The sequence below is a fragment of the Netta rufina genome (assembly GCF_964035555.1).
Source record: "Netta rufina genome assembly, chromosome: 1".
In the NCBI taxonomy this organism is placed as follows: Eukaryota; Metazoa; Chordata; class Aves; order Anseriformes; family Anatidae; genus Netta; species Netta rufina.
This window is the reverse complement of record NC_140123.1, coordinates 160,124,501-160,147,684: the sequence shown is the minus strand read 5'-3', so window position 1 is coordinate 160,147,684 and position 23,184 is coordinate 160,124,501. Positions and strand designations below refer to the sequence as shown.

Genomic DNA, 23,184 nt, shown 5'->3' with positions numbered 1-23,184 from the left:
TTCATCAAAACAGAACAGACCACGTGAGGTTAAACTGTATTCCTTAATGACATCTCTGTCTCACAAGACCTGCATGAAAAGCAACACACCCACTGCTTCAACACTTGTAATAAATGTGCTCTGCACACAAACCATTACCATTTCTGGTGCTGCACAGACTCGAGAAGCTTTGTGATGATGCCAATCTTCTGGATACTTCAGTATCTGACTGAAAAGTCTTTGATAGACTTTGGTTCCATCAAGTGCCAAAGACAGTGGTGTCCAGTTATCAGACAGCATGGCCAGGACTTTTTGAGGACTTTGTGATTACTTCCAGCAATAGGAAAAGGCAGCCTGAGGATCATGAAAGCATAAAGGAATATTTTTTGTATGTGGTGCAAGGACGTGAAAATAGAGCTTGCTTTCACCTCTGGCATGTAAATGCAGAATGGGGAGCAGCACAGGAAGCGTGCATCCAGACAAACTCAATTAAAGTTAATAGAAACAAATAATCCTCATGTATTCTTCTGAGGCAGGGTGCAACAGATGCAAGCCATTTCCGCCAGGATTGGTTACACATGATATTCCACTTCCATGTGTGGATTAGCAAACAGTAAGTACATCAAAAAGTTACAAGCCTAGGCCCATCATTCCAAGTAATTGTGCTAGTCTGGATCTTCCTGTTTGGTTCTGGGGAAAGAAGAGACAAAAGGAGGAAAACACATCTCTGAGCTGCAGTACCAAGTGTTCCTCATGAAAATGAAAAAAAGCTTTAAACTGTAGGAACAAATGCCAATGAGCTGCTAACAGCCTAGCGAGAAGTCTGCAAGCAGAGGCTGAGACCTGAGGTGGGCTTGGCGGCCTTGTTTTTAGCAGTATCTGCAGCAACCATGCTTGTTACAAAAATAGGGTGAGCGAGCTGGAAACTGAATTCTCGCAGAAGCTGTTTGGATTGAGTCAAAAAGCGCATCAGCAGTACGGCCCTGTTAGCATAAATAAAAATAGCGTCAGCCACCGCATCCAGCAGCCCTGCTCATCACAGATCCTCTCTAATGCCAGTTTTTACTCTGCGACGTACGAGCACAGGCACTTGCTGCTGTGTGCTGGGAAGCTGAGAGACGTGCCCACACAGCTGCTCAGATTACTTTGAACTCATTGCTGAGATGCCAATACTCCCACATGGCAACAACAAATACAAATTTCAGTATCCTATTACATGTTTCTACAAGCACTACAGTTTAAGCGATACACAGATAAAAACAAAACGCTTATATCTACTATGCTTAAACATCATACAGTACATGACGCCGAACTTCAGCTCCCATACTGCAGCTTTAAAAGCTAAATGCAGCTCTTACCAAATGCAAAGAGGGAAAGAAATGCTGTTTCTAAAATAATACAAACTTTACAACTAAACACAGGCTGTCACCACAAAGGAGCAGGTGAAGTCTCCCTATTTCCTAAGCAATTACACTTAAGGCAGTACTACTGACCTAGTAAAGCAGCTCTCATTTTTGTTACCAGTAACTATGTAAAATTTTAAATATGAGAGCCCTACGGTGAACATACAGCATTGGAAGGCAGACTGCGATGTAGGCCTGGAGAGCCATGGGATTTAATTCAGGTTTGCAAATGAGATTCGCCAGCAGACAGATAATGACCTCATGTCAAGGGAACACCAGATATTCCGATCAATTTGCTGTATGAAATATCTTCCAACAGTCAGGGGAAAAAAAAAAGGAACATCTTCATTTTCCCCACAACTGGTCCAATCTAATGTGTACTTTAAGGAGACAGGGAACCACATCAAAGGAAATTTCACTCCATGCAAAAGTGCACACCCGTGACAAAGGATATAACGGGATAGAAACATACTCACAGGTAGACTTCAGCAAGAAGTTGCACATTGCTGGTAACAGCAGCGGAGACCACAGAACGCAGGCACCTTCCAACACAGAGAATGTCAAAACTGAAGACTGCCATACTCAAAACCAAATTGTATCACACATCTCTACTGTAGTTGTCATGTTCTGTCCTGGAACGAGGGGATAACTTACTGCCCTGACCCCCAGCACAGACAACACCACTCAAACAATTGTGCTGGGCTGACCTTGGGCAGCCACCAGGTACCCACCAAGCCACTCGCCCTTCCCTCAGCAAGGCAGAGGAAGAAAACACCATGAAGCAACTCGTAGGTTGAGATAAAGACAGGGAGCTCGCTCTCTAGTTACACTCACAAGCAAAACAGACTTATCTTAGGGAAGATTAAATTAATTTATTGCCCGGTAACAGAGTAGGAGAATAAAAACTACAAGCAAACTAAAGACACCTCATCTCCAGGCTCAATTTCAGTCCCAATTCTTTTGCCTCCTCCCTCCCTGAGCAGCACAGAGGGACGAAGAATGGATGTTGCAGTCAGCTCGTAACACCTCATCCCTGCCATTCCTTCTTCTCCTGCTCCATGCGGGTTACCTCCTGTGGGGTGCAGCCCTTCACAAACTGCTCCAGCGTGAACTTCTCACAGGCTGTAGCTCTTCACAGCTGCTCCAGCATGAGTCCCCCAAGGCTGTAGTTCCCGCCATGAAACCCAGTCCCATGTGGGCTTTCTGTGGGCTACAGTTTCTGCCAGAAGTGCTCCTGTGTGGGCTCTCCACAGGCCAGATGCACCTGCTCCAACGTGGGGTCCTCCACGGGCTGCAGCGTGGTTATCTGATGCACGGTGCTCCTCCACGCGCTGCTTGGGGACAGCCTGCACCAGCACCTGGAGCACCTCCTCTCCTTCTTCACTGACCTTGGCGTCTGCAGGGCTGTCTCGTTCTTTCTCTTCTCTGCCAGCTGCTGCAGAGTGGCACAGCAGTGTTTTGATTTTTTAAAGCCTTTAAACATCACGGAGGCACAAGCAGAATCATCCCTTAGCTCATCTTTGGCCACCGGGGGGTCCCCTTTCCATGCAGGTTGGAACCAGCTCTAATGACGATGGGGCACCTCCTGAACTCTTCTCAAAGATACCAGCCCAGCAGCCCCCCGCTACCAAAACCTTGCCACAAACTGAATACAACATTAAAATGCAAAACCTTAAGTTAAGGCTAAGAGTTTCAGTTTAAAGACGAGAGAGTTCCAGTTTCGAGAGAAGAAACGGCAAATCAAGTTTGTAAAATATTTAATAGAGCAGCTTCCCAGCAGACTCCTGACCAGAATCATAACCAGACTTCTAAAAAGTATATATATTTTTAGATCTGAAAATTTGTGTTTATTTTTTATTTTTTTTACAAAATGGATTCCAGGAAGTTTAAAAGGCAATATCATAGAGGACTTAGGCGCAGAAATCAGGTGTAGTCATTCAAAGCATTCAAGTAGGAATATGGTAATATAAATATTTGAAAAGCATCTTTTATCATAAATGTTCAAAACAAAATGTATAACTCATTCCAAACTAAAAATTGAGCTTTATAGCACATATTTCCCTGAACAGAAAAAATAAGTAACTTTTGAAATATTTCTAAAGGCCTGAAAGCTTTTTCCTTGGTTAGTTACATTAGAAGACTTGCCTTTAATTAAATTACTTCCTTTCCAAATATGGAAAGTATTACATCAGTCCACTGTTAAAACAGACAATATGTTGCAAATTAATTCTGGTATAATATGTTCCAACAAAGCCTAGTGTATAAAGGTGCTGAGGTGGCTTTGAGTTTAGTAGTCATCTCCTCGGCTGACAACCTCTTTGCACGTTGGGCGCAGCAGTATAGTGTGCTCAAACTGCGCTGTGTACGAGCCTTTGATGTCGCACAGGGGAGGATATGGATCCACTATACCCAAGTCGCACAGGTTCTTCAGTGCCATTAGGTATTTGCTCTCTCCCAGGCGATCTAGCCATCTGCGGCAGAAGGCAAGAGTACCAAAGTTTTCATTGATAACATTTAGCAAGTGTTTCGCCCTTGGGAGCCTAGGGGAAAACAAAGAAGAACACGTTTGAGAAAAAAGGGGCATCACCAACAAGCATTCACCAGAGAAATAAATAAAACACTGATTAAAAAATAGTTCAGGTTCCAAAGTGTGTTAGGACTGCACAGTCCTGGGATGTTTTTCCACACCAACCAGACATTCTGTTCACAAAAGAAAGTGCGTTTTCCTACTGAGAAAAGACATCCTTCAAAACAAGCCTGAAAGCTGCCAAGCACACTGGCCAACCATACCAAACAGAGGAAGTTTCATTGTGAACATATCGCCATCTCACTACCCAGGCAAGATGAAACGCAATGGCAGGAATTCATCTCTTAAATATTTAAGGATGTCTTTGTTGTTTTGTTTTTTAAAGAGAAAAGCAGAACTCCTCCCCATCCAAGCTGGTTAATATTCTGAACTGATTTGGTAGTAAGCTCAGTGGTTTAAAATTCCCAAGTTTTCTTTTTGAAGTCAAATACTTGGTAAGTTTTTCACTCCTATTTCTTACAATATATGAATGTCAACATTAGACATTTATAGATAGACTAAGAAATAAACTCATGTCCAAACATCACTGTTTTTTTTTTTCCAACCACTGTGTTAAGTGTATTCCCACCCCTCTTTTTTCATATTATTAGATTGTTCTATGGAGACAGAAGTATCTGGAATAGCATCTCAGCCTGCTATGTTTCGAACCATAACAGTCTCCAGTTCAGAAAATGTCACAGTCCTAGAAATGCTAAAACACTTACGTTTTTAGTGAAAACTGGAAAACCATGTGCCATTTAATTTTATAGCAATACACCAAGCCTGAAATTTAAAAACCACAAGATACCTACCCAAACAAACAAGTGACCTGAATAGCTCAGTATATTCTGGGGACAACACTAAGACAAAGATTATGGCACAAAACCACAATAAAGATTTTTTTTTTGTCTATACATCTTATATAGACCGATACACCACCGAGGTCTATATATTATTATAAGGACCAAAATTCCTGAAGATCACGTCTTCTCCATTTTCAGGTATGTTAGAATAGTTCTGTGCTTTTCCAGATTTACAATCTGAGCTCAGGTGCTCGTTTCAGAGCACATTTCATAACAAGAACATTCCCAACAATACCCCTTGAATTCTTTGAAAGCATTATTAACTAGCGAAGGAACTCTATCTTATCAAATCTGAACCCAAAGAGTTCTGCAACTGTAGCACAATATACTGAACAGCAACAACAAAAAAAATTCCAACCTTATTGGCACGTGCCCAACATCAAAGTTCTTCATATAATGAGAACACTCCATGTCATCGTGAACAACACCTTTCCCTGTGCTACCAAAGGTTTCTATAGCATATACTTCACCTTCCTAAGAAAGAAGGAAAAAAAGGAACATGTTAATATAAATGAAATAAGCAACACCAGGCCATTCTGATACAACCATATCAGTGTTACAAGCTATGATTACAAGTAATTAAATGCAAATAGATTCAATCACCAAACCAATTTAGAGGAAAAAAAAAATCAGTAAGGACACTTAACATGATAAATTTACAGAACTCCAAATAATCAGCTGTTTTTATTAATACCATCTTATTTGTTTCAAGCCATAGATATCAGCATGTTTCTAGTCACAATTTGTCAAGTCATTGCAGCTGGAACGTTGTTGAAATATGTACCATAGCTATGAAACTACACTGCTGCACAATATTTGTTGAGTGGGAGCAATTCTCCTTTGCTATTCAGATAGCAGTCCTAAGAAATGTGTAGTTTAGACATAGCAAATAGAAGGTGATTACAAAGAATTACTGCATTGAGGAACTTTCTGCTCAATTTCTGCAAGAATTTTCTGGTAGCAGCTGCTAGTATAAACCCTTAACCTGCTCAATTCCATTCCACAAGATGGATTTCTTCAACAAATGAAGGTGATCTACATCTGCAAGGGCATTACCAAAATTCTAGCCAAGAACATGCTGAAATGCCATTACATAAACTCCCTTCTGCCAAATGCATTCACATATCCTTATTTGCAGGACTGTGAAAGGCACACAAACAGGATAGTGCATCAAACAACTACAACTGTTGTTTTTTTTTTTTCCCCAATTTATTAGACCACTTTGAAAATAAGAAGCCATATGAGAAAGAGTAACAAGAGGCTTCAAATTAAATACAAACTCCTAAAGATATCACTGAACACTCAACTGATCTAATAAAAACAAAGACAACCTACTCCAAGTGTCACCAAAAAAAATTCACACCCACTTTTTCAGAATAAAGACTGTCAGAGGCTGTATTCCTCTCTGTCACAAAAAACCTCCCTGGGTTGCAGCTGATACTATACTTAGCACAGTACAGTAAGAGCCTGGCTATGCTCCACATCCTTCACTGGCAAAACTCACCGTCTTTAGTGGTGTCAGACTGTGTCCTAAGTAACCTCCAGAAGCTGAAGAAATTAAAAAACATCTTCTCCCCAGTGTCTGGATATGCAATTAAAGCAGCCTTAAAGCTCTGAAATCTTTAAGTAAGATTTTCTTAAAGAACACAAGTTTTATACTACTGATACACTGATGCTGGATGATATGCAAGACCTAGCCATTCATAAAGCTAAAACAAGAAGGGCATGATACAAACAAGGGCTGTTTCCTCCTTGTCTTCCCAGTATTCTTTGCCCTTTCTGCACACTCTTAGAAGCAAGACAACAGATGAAAATACATTTTTCTGCTCACAACATTAAACAAAAATTATCTAACTTTTGGGCAATGAGAGCAAGCCTATCTCAAAAAAAAACAATGCTGTCCAGCCCATACTTGCTCCCATTAAGCTTATACAAGTCTTGTTTACTCTGACAGGCTTACTACTGATCATTGCTTATCGGTGGTCAGGCTTAGAATTAAATTAAAACCTTCTTATTGCATTACCAATCTTTTAAATCAGCTTACTCATCTTGTTAGAACACAAGCTTACATCAAAACAGTGGATAAATCTGAAATTATGCATCTTACTACTGTCTTTTTAATTTCTGTACCTTGCTGCATCGTGTACAACAATCCCCTTTCCTCAATCCAAAACCCTATTCAAACAGCACCTTTCACCTAACCTCTCACATTAACTAAAATATGCTCAACTATTTCACATCTGCAAAGGAAAATACACTGGAAGCTTTTCAAGACAGATACTGTATTTAGCTGTATTTGAAAAGTCATCCATAGCTACAACACTGCAGAAATATTTCCCAAGAATTACCTAGCAAGTGAAAATTGTTAATTTTGTCTTTTTTACAGAGCAGACTAGGAAAAAGTGAGTGACCAGCACATCCAAATAGCTTCCGTGCAGCCTCTGGTCTCTCAGGTTCACCCCAGTCCGAGTTCCTGTCCTTATCCCTGCTCCTAAGTGCAACATTCCAACTAACACATACACACAGAAATAAACATGCAAAAGTTTCCGTAAGTTTCAAGTTTTCCTCTACAGTTATCAGCCACCAGGATCACGAATATGACCCATTAGGGCCACGCAGGAAATACTTGTTCTTGAAATGACAGTTGGGAAACTTCACAAAAAAAATTTACAAACTACTTACCTCCATTCTTGTGGCTTCTCCTCCTTTCACAATGGGCACGGTTTTTCCAGCATGTATCCTGTACGGCCCAATTGAGTGTCCGTTCAAATTACGGATTGGTTTCACTTTTGAAGGAAAACATTAGTATTACAGGCAGCTCCTTAACTAAATGCTAAACCCTTCAATGCAATTTGATTTATTAGCCCGTACTAAAACTGCAGCAGTGCCCCTGCATATTGCATAGGAACTAAACACAAAACTATCCATACATCTCGTACAGATTCCAGCGAAGTAAGACTGATCACAGCACACAAAGCTATTACTAAAGACTAGCAACTTCAACAACAATAAGGAAAGTTATTAATAAGCCGGACAGCAGGTATCACATTATTTGTATATTTTGAAACAGTTTCTTATCCCTCATCTTATCTATTAAAGACACACTACTTGGAAGGACAAGCGAAGAACATTCCTTTAAAGTCCAACAAACCAGAGAGAAACATGTATTTATGCAAGTTATGCATGCTATGCTTCTAGTACAGAGGTCTTTTCACTATGATACAAACAAATCCAAATCAGTATTTATACAAACATATATACATAGTAAAGAGAAGAACCTGCCTTGGTATGTTTTGCCATCAATTTCAACTTCATAGGACTCCATAACTTCTTGTATGGCCTCCCCCACATCACAGAGGCGTACGTCTATTCCCGCACACTGAAAACGAAGTGCAAATGTAAGTGGAAAAATACCTGCAAAGCTCACTGTAAAAGACTCTGTAGACAATTTGCATAACAAGCATACCTTTATTCCAGTATTAGTGGCATCCTTTACAGCTTGTAATAGTCTGTCATATTTTGGATTGAATGTGACTGTAAAAGCACAGTCAATAATACGACCTGAAATCAGAAGTTAATTAGTTTCACGGTTTCTGCACTGAAAAATATTTTCAAAAAACGTAATTCAAATGAAGAACTAACCACTAATATGTGTCCCAAAATCTATTTTGCAAATATCATCATACTGCAGCACTGTTGGATCTCCTGCGTTGGGAGTGTAGTGGGCAGCACAATTGTTCAGAGAGCACCCAGTAGGAAATGCAAGGCCTGCGTTTAAGCCATTTTCCTTTATCAGCTTACGTGAGCAGTCTTCAAGTTTTTCACTAAAGAGCAGAGGGGAAGGAGAAGAAAAAAAAAAGAAAAGAGATAAGTGTCATTATTTCTTTTGATGACTTTAAATAAAATAAAGCAAGAACAACACCTCAGAAAAATAGTCTTCATTTGAAATCTTTAAGTACTTCTATGCTAATTAGAAAGAGACCCTAGACTGGAAAACAAGCACAGTCATTATCTTCAATTCTGTGTTGTTTTTTCTACTTTTTTGTGGGCAACATCAAGCACTTCACTACTGTTTTTAATCTAAATTGAAAAGATGCATCTTTTATAAGCTACATTTACCCTGTTCTTCCAGAGTAACAGTTATTAAATTAAAGTTTGCCCAAACTGAATGCCCTACTTTTTTTCCTTAAAGTTATATCCTGGTAACTGTTAAAGCAGCAGTAATATAGTCTTCTCATTCATTAAAAAAATCCGATTAAAGAAGGGCTTTATGTTAATTTAACTTAAGGAATAACTGCAATAAAAATACAACCTTACAAGACTAGCACTTGTCCTTGGTTTTTGGCTACTCTCAAGTTTTTGGCCACTGGAAGGCTACAGATGGCTGTCCCTCAGTGCATGCCCCTACAGTCACTGTGAATGATGCAAACTGCAACTCGCATCAGTGCAGCATGTTCTGATTTCATTTAAGAGAGCTATTCACTCAGTGCAGTCTGGAAAAAGAAAAGAGCTTATTTTAATAGGCAAGTCCCCACAGCCTTAAGTATTCTAGGAAGAAAAGTCATGTTTTGAGAAAATTATTGCTTATAACTAAAATAGTCAAGCTACGTACTCAACATGACAGATTTGTTTCAGCCAGAGAACTGATTACTAAGGCAGCTGCCTGTCTTTTGCTTTCCCTGACGGCATATTATTTCCTTCCACTTCCCCTCATAGAGTTATCTTGGGGCTCAGCTCTGATAAGCTTTCGTACTATCTTTCTTGTCAACACAGTCCTCTGCTGTATCAGGCTGGAAGCACCTGTATTTGGAAGCTAAACCCTCCTGGATTTGTGCAATACTCAGACAGCAGACATTCACTCCAGATAAACCAAAAGATAGAGAAAGCAATAGTTGGAAGAGTCAAGAGAATCTGTCCAGGCATATTATTTCTTTAAGCTTTACCTTAACCAAACTCATGTTTATTTTAACCAATTTGTTATTTCTTAGAAACTGAGAATAACACAAGTAGTGTTGTTGCATTCCTTCAGAAACATTAGTCAGGGAAGATGAAATACAGACGAAATCCTACTGCCCTGGACTGCATCTATGCCTGTGCAGTTTCTATACCTCCCAGCCACAGACTGCACCTGCTGTGCTTGTCCACGTAACATTTCTCTTACAATTTTGACAAAGCGAGAAAAGCTACCGCTATCGCTGCTTCTCTACACTGCTGCAGAACTTGCATGCACGAGTAGCAAGGGCAGAGAACAGTAAAATCAAGCTCAAAGTAACTGAGCATAAATGAAAGCTGTTTGGCATTCAGTATGATCTCAGGCCCTGTAAAGCTGCGTAAGCTTTGAATCTGCTGTAAGAGGAAACTTGAAGTTAACTAGAGATACTGTTTGCATGCTTCAAACGGAAACCTCCAAAACACTCATGACACAGTCAATTAGGCACACAAAATTGAAACTAAATCCCCTCCCCCCATGCTGGACAAAGAAGAAAAATCAGTAGCAGAAGTCTTTGAGAAGATCTATGTCCTCACCAGATTTCTATCATCGTCATTCCAGGTTTTATCCAGCTCATAACATATTTCCTCACTTGTCTGTGTGCCTCTGCAGCCTCCCGAAAATCATTCCAGATTTCCTCACTGGCTTGGTCTAGTGCTTTCTTTTCTTCACTGGTTATTCTCCAAGCTGCAGTTCGCCTTCAAAATAAAGCACATCATGAAAAGTTATTGCAACTATAACCACAGTAGAAGTTATAATTTCTGTCTAAACTGCAAAGCATTTATTAACCAGTCAGGCCTACATTCTAAGTCAACAGAAGACATCATTTATACATTTTTCAGAATAAAGGAAGCCTAGAAAAATTAATCAGCACCACATCCTGGCACCGGTGAAAGGTGTTAACCCTGCAGCCAAAAAAATTCATTATGCATACATGTAAGGTTAACTCGGTTATGCTGCAAACCAAATTATTCCCTTTACATTTTTGAAAGCCTTACCTTCCAACCTTCCCCAAAGCCCAAAGTAATATTCTTGAACAATGCATGCTGCTCTCCAAAGAGACAGGACAGGCCTATAAAATTCGTAGCAACGTGCTCAATTGTACCTTGAGCTTAGCAGAACAACTCACTGCAACACGCTCTGCTCAGGCAAGAGGTTTCTTACTTGCGTGATTTTACTTCCATTCCAGCAGTGCTCAGAGAAGAATCCTGGCACAGAAACTGCTTGCCCAGAAACCGTCACGAATGCAGACAACAAGCTCCTTCAAAATTTAAAAGCCTGCATTTTCAGCAGTGTTTTTGCCCAGCCTCAGAATACTTATGTAACTATACTTCATGCACTGCATGGTAACTGTGATACCTGCCAGGAAGCTACTTTCGGGATTTGCTGGACTGTGAATTAACGTTTGTTACAGGAAAATACCATTACCCTGGAACTTGGTCTCTTTGATAGGTTCACAGAACAAATACAAGAATAATTTTGAATACAACACTAAATATAAAATTTGTTTCGAGTATTTTTTTGTTCTGCAAGAGACCTTACAACCACAGTTCCAAGAGGAAAAAATAAAGTAATTTAAGCACTCTATCAACTGTCAGAGCCTAATTAAAGGACTACTTCTCTGCCTATGAAATAGATAACCTTCAAATAGCGAAGCTGAATCCCTGTAATGACAAAGAAAATCCCAACAACGACCCAAAGACCTTTGTACACCTTGTGCAGGAGGAGTACTACTAAAACCAGTAAGCATCTGCACATCCTCGTGGTCAAGTCATAAAGGAAAAGCAATGGAGGATAAGACAGGCCAAAGATGCTGAACTATGCCAAAGCTTCTGAAATGTGAAATCAACTTGTACCTTTATAGGAGTTACAGTAAATGGGGTTATATCAGCCTGGCAGCCAGTCACTAGTGGGGTTCCTCCACAGAGCTCCATTTCAGGGCCAGCTCTCTTCTGTGTTCTCATCAATGACTTACAGACAAGACTAAGCAAGTTTGTGAGTAACGCTAAATTGGGAGGAGCTGCTGACTCCTTTCAGGGCAGAGGCCACAGAGAGATCTCAACAAATTCAAGGGCTGGATGATCACCGGCTACATGAAGTTTAACCAGAGCAAGTGCTGGATTGTGTACCTGGGAAGGGGCAACCCTGGATATACGTACATGAGGGGGGATGGGAGGCTGGGGAGCAGCCCCATGGAAATGGGTCTGGGGGCTTTGGTTGACAAGAAGTTGACTGTAAAGCAAGAGCAGTGCAAGGGGAGAAATCCCACGCTCGCTGTTCTGAGCAGTCTTCTTGCTCAAAGGAGCACTGCACACACTGCCCTTAACTCACAGAACTTGCCTTAAAACTGGTAAATTCCACTGAAACAATACAACAGGCTGCACCACCTGAGTCTGCGAGCTGCACTTTGAAATTGGGCTACAGCCAGCACCCCAGTCATGTCACACGAGATAGAAAAGGCACACTGCAGAAAAACGATAGGGAGACGGACCCAAGGGCCCTTTCCAGCTGCCCCGGATTCCAGCAGGGAACACCCTCCGGTAGCAAGAGCTGCTGCCAGCCCGGGCAGCTGCCCTGCCAACAGCCGTGGCCTTCAGTGCAAACTCCTGCACACTGGCAGGAAACTGTTCTCACTCTATCAGACCCTATTTCAGCAGACAGTCACTTTGTGCACGACAACTCGGGGACAAAGCAACCTTTGCAGTTAAAGGCGTTTTATCAGACCCAAAGTGTTTTGCTGCCAAATGGCCATCTGGGAGCTTAGGAAAGGAGGCTACTAGAAATACTGCTCGGGCCGAAGCACTTCAGGACACATGAAGGTGAGAGGGAAAAACAAAACAAGAAAAGATCAATTGAACAGACAAAGGTCTCACCTCAAATATCCCAACAGTTAACAGGCACAGGAGTAGGTAACAAGCTTTTCTGAGGAGTTTCCTTCCTAATGTGCTGGCTACCACATAAACCAGCTTAAGAAGTTCACCTCCTGCTCCAAGCTGTTCCTGCCTTTCACTCCAGTTCAGAGCCCCCAGTTTTCACTAGTACAACTTTTTCTAGGATTGTGCTGTAAAGCAGATTTTAGTGATCAAAGATCCGAATCCTACAAAAGGATTCCCCCAAATTATTTTAACCCAGATAATAGCATAGAGATAGAAACAAACAAGTAGGGACAAGAATTTCTTACACCAGCTTTACCAAATCATGAAAAACTGCTCATAGCTTTCCTGCCCTTCATGTAGCCATTTCAATTCAGGCATCTTTAACAAAAAGGCAAGCCTTCAAATAGAACTCGATATCCGAGATATAAAAACATCAAAGCTCTTAGACTGTTTGCCTATAAAAAAATTGATTCTCTGCTATTGTTTCCCCTGAAAATTGAACAATACCCATTTTTAGTTCAGCTTCCTGCACAAAATCCAGAATCCTAGGTTGATGAGAACGTATGTGATATGAAGAGTTACGAGTAGAAGCACAGACCTTTTTTGAAATCAAAGACAAAACCTGGCTGACCTCAGCATGAACAGTAGAAGCGGCACTAAGATGCCACACCAATATAAAATAAATATTATTCAGAGTAGGAAATATTTTAGTGTTTATGTCAGCCGCTAATTTAAGTAACTGCTTATGCTAGGAAATGCTGAAGTAGCACCATTAAGATTTTAATATTTACATTAGGAATGAAACTAAGCAAATTTAAGCGAATTATATAAAAAAAAACAATTCAGGTTCCTTAGAAGAATATATTCTTTCACTCTCAGAAGAACATTTTGAGTACAGAAAAGATGCTCCACTTACATCCTGCTAGAAAAGCTTCTTTCAAATGAATAGTACCAAACCCAAAGCTAAACATTTAATCTTCAACAGCTGGCTAAGGAACTGAGGTGTAAAAATCGTATGTCATTTGTTACAAAGCTATGAACATGCTTGCAGTGTTTATAATCTAATTTCCTGAAGTACTTAAACGATGCCCTTCTGAATGTGACATATGCATACACAGACAAACGCTCAACTCTTAGGCATGAAAAGAGTCATTCCTGGATCAGCCCTTCAGAACTTCCCTGTAAAAGCCCTACCATTAGCACGTGAGCACAAGTGCATACAAAGAAGGCAGTCATTTATAAATAAATACGAATATACCTTGTGATCAAACTGCAGTTATTAGAGAGAAGAAAGGCTTCCTCAAAAAGATGTTTTAATTTCTTGGAAGTGAAACCCTACTATCTGTCAGTACCTGAACACAATTTATGGGATGTACTGGACTCTGAACTACACTGCATACTCTATAAAAAATGGGCAATGGCTTTAAACAACTAGTAAGTGTTTCAAATTACTTTTTGAAAAAACACTCACTGAAAAATAACATTTACATTTTGGAAAGCATTGTTTAACTACTGCCCTCCCATTTGTACTTGTGTTTCCAGAGTTTTGATCCAAAGTTTCCTGGGAAGTTTGTAAAATCTTATTTGGTCTTTTCATTCAGACTTTCATGCATTTCAAGCTGATTGCCTTCCCCAACCCTCCACACAGATAAAAAGTGACCTTCTGCAACAGTTTCCATAGGAAAAGTCAGGAAGCTCACTAAGGCTGGTTGGTATATTCTATTTCCTAACAAAGCATAAGGCAACGGTAGCACCCTCTTAAATTGTAAAGATGCAGATACCTGTTCTCATACACCACTACAAGGTTTGGCTCGTTTAGTGAAATTGCACATTATTCCCATGCCACTATGAAATGTAAAAGACAGGGCAGGTTACAACACCTACATATTCATACAAAGACAAGCAAAGTGCAGAATATGCCACTTAGGCTTTTAAATTCAACTCTCACTAAACTCTCTCCTACTCTGTGACTGACGTGTCCCTACAAAGAAAAAAAAAACAAACAGTGGATGAACTTATTAGGCTGCCTTTTCCTCTTTAGTTTAACCATAGATGCAGTTGGGGACTACAATTATTAGTTTCCATTATCTCAATCAAACAGCCACATGAAAACTTATAACAAACTCTTTGTTATAAATGAGTCTTCTCCTTTACTCATTCCAGTAATTTCAGGGAAAAATATTGTTAGAATTTAAAAATATTTTTCCCCCTCCCATTTTTGAAAATAAAGTATAGAGGAAACAATTATAAGGAATAAACTATATTAACGACAAAATGCTAATTAGTGACATAAGAATAGAAGTCCGGGGAACAGTGAGCTGGCAGCATGCAAATTCACTGCTGCCTATCTGTCACCACCTTTAAGAGCTTAAAAATGGAAGATACAGAGGCCAATGAAATGACTACAGGGCAACACATACAGATCTTCCCTCTTTGTAGTGCACAGCAAAGAGGAGAGAGTTCCACAGGAGTGGGATGAATTTAGGAACTAGCTTCAGGTGCCTGTTTGTGCAAACCAGAGCTGGAAACGCATATGAAAAACAGCTCTGTTTAAAAAGTGTTTTCACTGATCATCCAACAACCACTGAAACTCCCTTCTACACCAAACCTACAGTTAGCAATTTGATGCGTGGAAAGCAAGACTACTACTACTAATAAAAAAAAAATAAAATAAAAAAAATCAGTAAAAGTTCACAAGTAGGAAGAAAACCATTAAGTGTTGGAGTACTTAGACATCTATACAGATGATCTGGTGGTTTTATAAAAAGGAGTATTTTGTTATGTTTCTTTTATTCCTTTAACATGATTTGGGACATTTCATTTTTAGCTATTTCAAATAGCCACAAAACATGTCCCATAAATTCATTTAATCAGGGAAAAAAAAAGGAAAACTGGTAGGAAGAATCCTGTAAATGAGGGACTTGACTTTGAGTTGGATCAAATCACTGAAACAAGATTTCCCTTTTAAGCACTGACTTATAAAGCAAAAAAGACCAATGAAGGTTTTTTTTTGTTTTGTTTATGGCTATTAATATAAATTAATTTCATTAATTCGAACAATATAAAAATATTTTCCTGGCAGTTTTTCACCTGGCACATCACTTAGTACCTGCCAAGAATCCATCTTTATTATTCACTTCTCCTGAATCCCCCAGGATTGGGAGTATTATTTAGCTAAAAAAAAAAATAAAATAAAAAAAAAGCACAAGAAGTTTAGCCATTCTCCCAGTCAGTTAACAACAGATTTATTCACACCCCACAACTGCCACCTAAGAGTCTCTATACAGTTTCTTCTTCCTCTGGAGTTCTCCTTTTTATTTCTTCAGCAACAGGGGAGAGAGGGAAAAAAGAAATGAAGAAAAAAAACTAAGCTCGTCTGTCATACTAGGGATACACTAGAAAGATGCAGTTATTTTATGATCAAAATCTCTCTCCAACCTCTACCCTTAGAAAAGTCTCTTGCAAAACTATTTGTGTTCAGAAACTTTCACCTCAAGTCTTTGCTACTGGTGAAGAGTTACTACAAAGAAAAGCAGTTAAAATCATGCTCTACACTTCAGTTAGTACTTTCGACTCTACAAGAAAGCAAACTACAGAAGTTACTAAAATATGAACTTCCTTCTGGCACACAATGTGAGAAATTCTCCCCTAAAACTGCTGCATAACTATCTCACATCTCACTAACTTTCAAACCTTCTCACAACTCTAATTTACACTACATTTTTCTTGCAAGCAGCCTACTGACATCCTGTTGGTCCCTTGGTCTTAGGGTTCCCTGCTTCATGGTGATTCTGCTCATAAAGGCCATACTTCAATTAAAAGAGCAGGGATGGAAGAACAGTTCTGGCCAGCAGACCTCCATTCAATAAGTTGTTGGATGATCCAATTAAAAAAAAAAAAAAAGGCACATTACAACTCAATTTTAAATTTGTTCATTTAGTTCCACATTAAACCTTTGCAATTCAACACATCTTGATGATGGTATTTACTTTTTACACTTAAAGCACTCACCCATCTTGCGTTGGTGGATATTCACATTCTTCTCCCTTTGGGTAGATGTTGCTGGGAAATAGCTCACATATTGGAATAGAAGGTGGATCCGTCTGGACCTTAGCTGTTGAGTACAATTTTTAGAAGTTTTACACACAGTACAATGGAAAGTCTCTTATTTCAACCTTGAAAGTTAGACAACACAAGTTATTTAAGATCTCCCTTCTAGAATTTGAGCTTCTACCCAGAAGACATCCCATCACGATGCCCTCATATGACTTCATTTAGCCAGTGCTCAAGGTGGCATTCAGCAATATCAGAAAGAAAACTCAGCCAAGTAGTCTACAGACCCAAACCACATCCCAAAATTTGTTTCAATTCTCCAGCACAGCACTTACACAGACTTAACCAAAAATTTATGCAAAGTCTATATTTATTTTTGTGCTTGATACCTACGTCCTTTCTTCTTTTTCTTCTTCTTCTTCTTTTTCCCTGTTGCTCCATCTCCTTCACCCTCTCCATCTACAGAAAACAACGTGATGAACATCAAACAACTTTAAAGAAACAAACAATTTTGAATGGCATGCAAAAGCATCTCAACAATCTGGAAACACCTCTTTCACAGCAAAACTTAATGGATTTAAAATATCCAGAAGCTGCTGCCAAACCATTAGCATTTTCAGTCCCTGCACTAAGCACAAATGTAAGAAAATACTTCCAAGAGTTGACAACTTGAGCACGCCACCAATCACGGGAAGAGTTCTCAGAGAGTCCTACTTCAAACACCACTATTCTCAATTCACCCAAAATGATGCCTGGGGTGGGGGATGGCATCAGAGAGAACTATTTTAGACACCACAGCTAATAAAGAGTTAGGGACCAATACTTCAAACACATCTTCCAGTGCTTTAGCTACAGGAACTTACTGTACAGCACAACAAAAAGCAGTAGCAAGTACAGATGACAACTCTTGAGTCAGAAAGAATTCAGTCTGGAGATAACAGGAAAAGTCACAACCAGCACCGAGTTGAAAGCACCGATTGTGCATGCAAGCACCAAGAATCAGTCAAACCTTATTACATTCACATTTGGGAGTTAGCAACAACCCCGTGGACCTCACGTTTGCTACATCTGATGCTTAGTTACTTCGCACACAAAGAAGTACTTATCGAACGTGATGGTATCTGACTAAACATTCTGGACCTACCCACAAATTTATTTCAAAATGGTTAAGTGGTAGTCACCTACACTGAGAACATTTACTTTTCTTTAAGGGGAAAAGTAAAATTGAAAGTCCTTCTGGAGTCAATCAACTCAAAACGTTACTATTTTTAATGCATTTATACAGAAACTCACATTTTCTCATTTATTAAAAAACAAAACTGACCAGCTTTCCCCGTCACTAGATGTCACGCCTCTCGTGATAGTCAGCGTCACCGAAATATTTACGTGGTAGTGACTGCTGTAATCCTGCAGATGGGGAAAATCTCAAAAAACGTGTCTACGCTCAGCCTTTCTTTTTTTTTTTTTTAAAAAAAAAAACACTTTAAAAGTTAAAAAAAAAAAATGAAGGCATAAATACTTTATGACTACAATGCAGTCCAGCCTAACAGATTCTCCATTAGGCAGTATTTCATATGCAGCTGACAATACTTAACAGTGCATATGTTCTTTGTTTATAATGTGGTACATTTGCCACATTTCTTTCGACCTTGAGCTCTGCTCAAACCAAAAAATGAATTAGACGTAACTCTAGTTTAATCAGTGTTTTTGTTTTTTTTTTTTTTTTGATCCTTAGGCCTAAACTGCACAAACAAAATAAAACATTTATTTCTTAAATGTTATCACTGTTGCTATTTGCTTATCATGGCTTTTTCATACACCACTGCACACGAATCTGTCATTTGCAAGCAAAATCTACTGGGCCTATGCTTTCACGTCCTTGAAGACTGCTGCAGAATAACTGTGCTGCCAGAAACATAACTACCGCATCTGACTAATACCCTGTTTGTCGTCAGGTTGTTTAGCTGGTATTGAAAAAAAACCTTCACCAGAAAAGCAATTTAAGATCGTTGTGAAACTGAAGCCCATCCTTATGCTATTGTGGTATAGATATTTAATAACTTACCCCACCACTATGCATAAATGTTATCTATTCACTACAACGGAAATCTGAAAAGCACTTCCTAATTGCTCACAGATTTCAAAAAGCATGTAGGTTTATTTCTGAGGCCACTCAGTTATGGATTTTTTTTTTTCTTTAAAGAGGGTGGTTATTTTATTGGTTTTGGTCTAATGTCTTAAGGAACACTTCTACAACTATGCTATTACTACAACTACACTATTAAGATGTCAAGTTGTGATTACCAGTACAGGCAAGAACATGCAGTTGTCTTCAAAAAAAAAAAAAAAAAGGGGGGGGGGGGGAGTGGAGGGAGAATTTCCCCATCTTAAGAAATATTATTCTTTTTCTAAAAATATATCCAAGTCTAATATGTGGAAAATAGGAAACTATTATTTCAGTGACAGCATCACTTCACGTTTGCAGTTTTAAAATACTTTCTAATACTGTAATACGAATTGATAATACTGTAGAAAGCATAAAGAAAATAATATTTGTTGAAATAACACTGTATTTCATCTACTAGTAACAATATTTCCCCAAGATGTAGCCATAACAATATTAATCTAAGAATTCTTTCCACTGTATGAAATTTTCACTATCTTCCTCAATACTGCCTACTTGAGTATTAAAGCACAAATCGTATTATCTTTCAATGTTGTAACCTGAAATACAGCATGGAAGAGATAATCCATCAAAATATACTTCTCAGCAAAATTAGTTATATAAAACTGAAGGCTATATATAGTTTAATATGTTCGGTATAGTCACAATTTTGTAAATGCCAACACTTCTCTCTCAGAAGAAGTTTCTGCACCTGCTTTATTCAATTAAGTTCTGGAATACGGAATCCCACCGACAATCTACTAATTAGATTTCTGAGCATGATACAGAACATTTTAGGGTGCTGAGACAACTTTTAATGCCGATTCACAAGAAGGAAACTAAAAAAATAACTAGAGAAATGTATTTTCTTAAAAGTCCATTTCTATTTAACACTGCCCATCGAAATGAAGAAAACACAGCGTTTTTTATTATCCGATATTCCCGCAGAAAGGTGCATACAGCCTGGATTTCAATACCATACACTTCAAAGTTATTTGTTTTTAGTATCACCGGTGTAGCATTGGCTACACACAAAGTGCACGCCTTGCCTGTGCGTTAATCTCTCCCCAGTTTAGTTCTAATGAAAAAAATCAGGATTTCGGACAATGTGTCAAGTCACCAGTAAAGATTCTGAGACATTAAAGTGCTCTCTTGCAATTTCCTATTTTTTGTTCTAAACCAAGAAAGATAATTTTGGAACATAACTTTACGTTGCCCATGGTAATGCAAATAAGAGCGATTTATAGTTTGCCTTATCTTAACGTTTCTCTGTGGTAATAAGATCCTTAAAAACAAGATGCTTTAACAACACTTGTGATCACTTAAACTTGTATATGCATGCAAGACAGCTAAATTGCTGCAAAAAATTAAGAAGTGTATATATAGCTGCACCTCATTTTTCCCAAACAAAAACACAGAGCTCTGTAGATGTGTTAAAATGGAAGTCCAGGTAAAGGCTGAACCTGGAAGCGTCATGTGAAAAAGAAGTTACACTTGCCTTCATCATCATCATCCTTGTCTTTGTCCTCCAGTGTTTGCTTATCCAATTGTTTTGCTACATCATCGAGGGCACCTTCCACTTCTTTATCCGTTTCTTGTCCTGTTTGTGAAATTAAAATACAGCTTACGGTACAGTCACAGCTCTAGGCCAGAAGGTGATAATCCCCAAATATTTTCTAAAATAGCGTGCTGTACTCACCCTACGGATACCAGAACACAGGGATTTATTTTTTTAGAGCAGACCCAGCGTGTAAGAAGACCGTAGGGCCCGACAGGGGCTGTTCCTGAGACCCGTGCACGAAGGACACCTCACCCCCACAACCCCCACGCTCCTTACCGTCCCCTGCCAGCACTCCACGCCTGCTGGCGCAGCCCCAGCCCCAGCCCCAGCCCCGGCCTGCCTTGACGAGATAAAGCGGGCGGGAGGCTCCCAAACGCCCGAGCATGGCGAGCCGCCGGCCTGCGGGCACAGCCCCGGGGCCCCCCCAAGCCCCGCGGCTCCCCCCGGGCCGCTTCCCCCCGGCCCCTGCCCGGTGCGAGGCCGCCGGCCGGGGCTCGGCTCGTCGCGCCGCCCGTACCCGCGGGCCCGGCCCTGCCCTTCTTCTTCTTCTTGCGCTTCTTCCTGGCGCCATCGTCCGCGCCGAGCCCCGCCGCGCCGCCCTCGGCGCCCTCCTTGTCGCCGTGCTCTGGCGGCAGCTCGCCGTTCAGGTGCTGCTCCGCCTCGGCCGCCCGCCCCGCGGCCGCCATCTCGCCGCGGCCGCACCGCCTCCCGCACACGCCGCGAGCGCCCAGCGGCGGGGCCGGGCCTCCGCTCTATGGCGGCCGCGGCGCACGCCGGGAAGGCTGGAGGCCGCCGCCGGGAGGCGAGGAGGAAGAGGAGGAGGAAGAGTGCGGGGAGGCCCCTTCCCCTTCCTCCTCCTCCTCCTCCTCCTCCTCCTCCTCCTCCTCCTCTTCCTCCTCCCCGCGCACCGCCCTCGGCTCCTTCGGCGTGAGGCAGCCGCCGGCCGCCCCATGGGTCCGGGGGAGCGCGGCCCCGCCGAGCCCCTCTTGGCCTCCTGCCCGCCCTCCTCAGCACGTACCTCCTTGGGAAATGCAATAAAAAAGGAAAAGCAAAGCGCTGAAAGCATAGCTTCAATAGGAACAACTCCACGGAGGGGTTTCACAGCGTTCGTAGAGTAGAAGGCCAAACGTATTAAGTATGCCACGTGAGAGGGAACTCGTACAGAAAATGTATAAATAAATAAACTTGTTCCAAATCCCACACATCAAAACAAGGAAAATTCTAATACGCAGTAAAGGGCACAGCCCTGACCCATAGCCAGCAGGACCTAAGATGCTAAAAAAAAAAAACAAGCATTCCATACCATACCAGCATTCACTAATGGCTCATTAAATCAGCATAATTCTCCTGACAGGTTTTCAACTGATAGAACCAAGCTCGCCAAAAATACATTTATTTATTTTTTCTTTCTTCCTTACTAGTATATTTTAACAACTATTGCTTTAGCTGTATTTATAGTGGGTAGTATAACATAGTGTCACGATAATTTATAACACATAAAGGTCATAAATGGGCCATATCCTGCACAGATGTGGTTTAAAAGGCTTTTGCATCCAGATCTGTGCTTGGGAATAGCAGAAGCCCCTTGCTGAGGCACAAATTCTCCCCCCTCAGCCTTGCTGTGACCGTCTGTTTGCCTCCACTTTTCCCTCACTGCTTCCAAAGATGAAGCTAAAGCTCTAGTGCTGACCAGATGAACACCATCCTGGGCTGTGCAGGGGTCACAGCAGCATGTTCTCTGCTGCTTTTGCTTGTGAGAGCACTCAAACGTGGACGCCTGCAGCTGGGCACAAGGAGTTATTTAAAAGTTATTTAACATTTTGCTGCTGCTTTGCTGTTCTGTTGTCCCCACTTCAGTCAGATTTAATGTGGTCTGAGGCTGATGAAGAGAGCCATCGAGGTTTGGATTGGGTGTTAGGAAAAGGCTCTTCACCGAGAGGGTGGTTGAAACTGGAACAGGCTCCCCAGGGAAGTGGTCACAGCACTGAACCAGTCTGATACGTACCGGGCTGTTCCTCTTACCCCTTGCTATATCCCCTTTGGTGCTTCTGTCAGCTGGAAAGAGAGAATACTAGTCTGTGTTCTTGGTCCATTTGCTTTGGTACTTGCCAAAATAGAAGAGTCATCAGGCCATGGATTTTGTTGATTATAGAACCAAAGTCACAGATAAAGGTGGTCACGAAGTCTACAGAATCCCAGGGAATTCATTAGACAAGCTGACCAGAGATAGATAAAGGTAAAATAGAGCAGGTGAGAGCACATCTCACGCAGAGACTACAGACATGACATCCAGAAGTAAGGACATCAGAGGAAAAATGTTCATTAAAGCCTTGGGGCAACAAGCACAACATTTTTTTTTTTTTTTTAGTGCGATCAGCTGAATTAATGGAGCCAGGTTTCCGGGGGGTTGTTTCACTCCTCCCCAGAATGACTCCAGCACCATTCATAACCACTGTGATACCCCAGTGGAGCGAGGGGTGGCTTGTGCTGTAGTTGTGCAGGTGCTGTGGGCTGCTGGCTGCTGCCAGAGTTTGTCTGAGCAGCAAGATTCATGGTGTCTCTGCAGCTTGACTGCATACACCGGGTGCTGTGGCTGGACCCAGGAGCACTCCACTGTGTGCATTAGGCCTGGAGAGAAGAGGGCATGTTGGACAGAGTAAAATACCTTCCAGGCTATGCAGTGTCCAGTCCCAGACTTAGTGCTGTGCTCTCTGTACCAGAGAGTACAG

General features: G+C 40.9%; 1 protein-coding gene across 1 annotated transcript; it reads right to left on the bottom strand.

Moving 5' to 3' along the window:
• Positions 1-3,122: 3,122 nt before the first annotated feature.
• On the bottom strand, positions 3,123-21,257 carry METAP2 (methionyl aminopeptidase 2). The gene is made up of 11 exons (XM_084305366.1): positions 20,973-21,257; positions 20,393-20,494; positions 17,124-17,189; positions 16,689-16,791; positions 10,338-10,499; positions 8,454-8,635; positions 8,278-8,372; positions 8,094-8,190; positions 7,494-7,597; positions 5,170-5,285; positions 3,123-3,922 (listed from the first exon to the last, which is right to left on the bottom strand). The coding sequence occupies exons 1-11, from the start codon at positions 21,139-21,141 to the stop codon at positions 3,670-3,672; spliced, it is 1,449 nt and encodes a 482-aa protein (XP_084161492.1). The 5' UTR covers positions 21,142-21,257; the 3' UTR covers positions 3,123-3,669.
• Between the last annotated feature and the right edge of the window lie 1,927 nt (positions 21,258-23,184).

Bases quoted from the DNA above. Each gene is read 5' to 3' on its own strand.
- METAP2 (XM_084305366.1), bottom strand. From the start codon at position 21,141: ATGGCGGCCGCGGGGCGGGCGGCCGAGGCGGAGCAGCACCTGAACGGC. The intron at 7,598-8,093 runs GCAGGTTCTTCT...TTCCTTCAAAAG, and splicing joins TGATGGCAAAACATACCAAG to TGAAACCAATCCGTAATTTG. The intron at 5,286-7,493 runs GTAAGTAGTTTG...CTTCTTTCTTAG, and splicing joins GAGAAGCCACAAGAATGGAG to GAAGGTGAAGTATATGCTAT.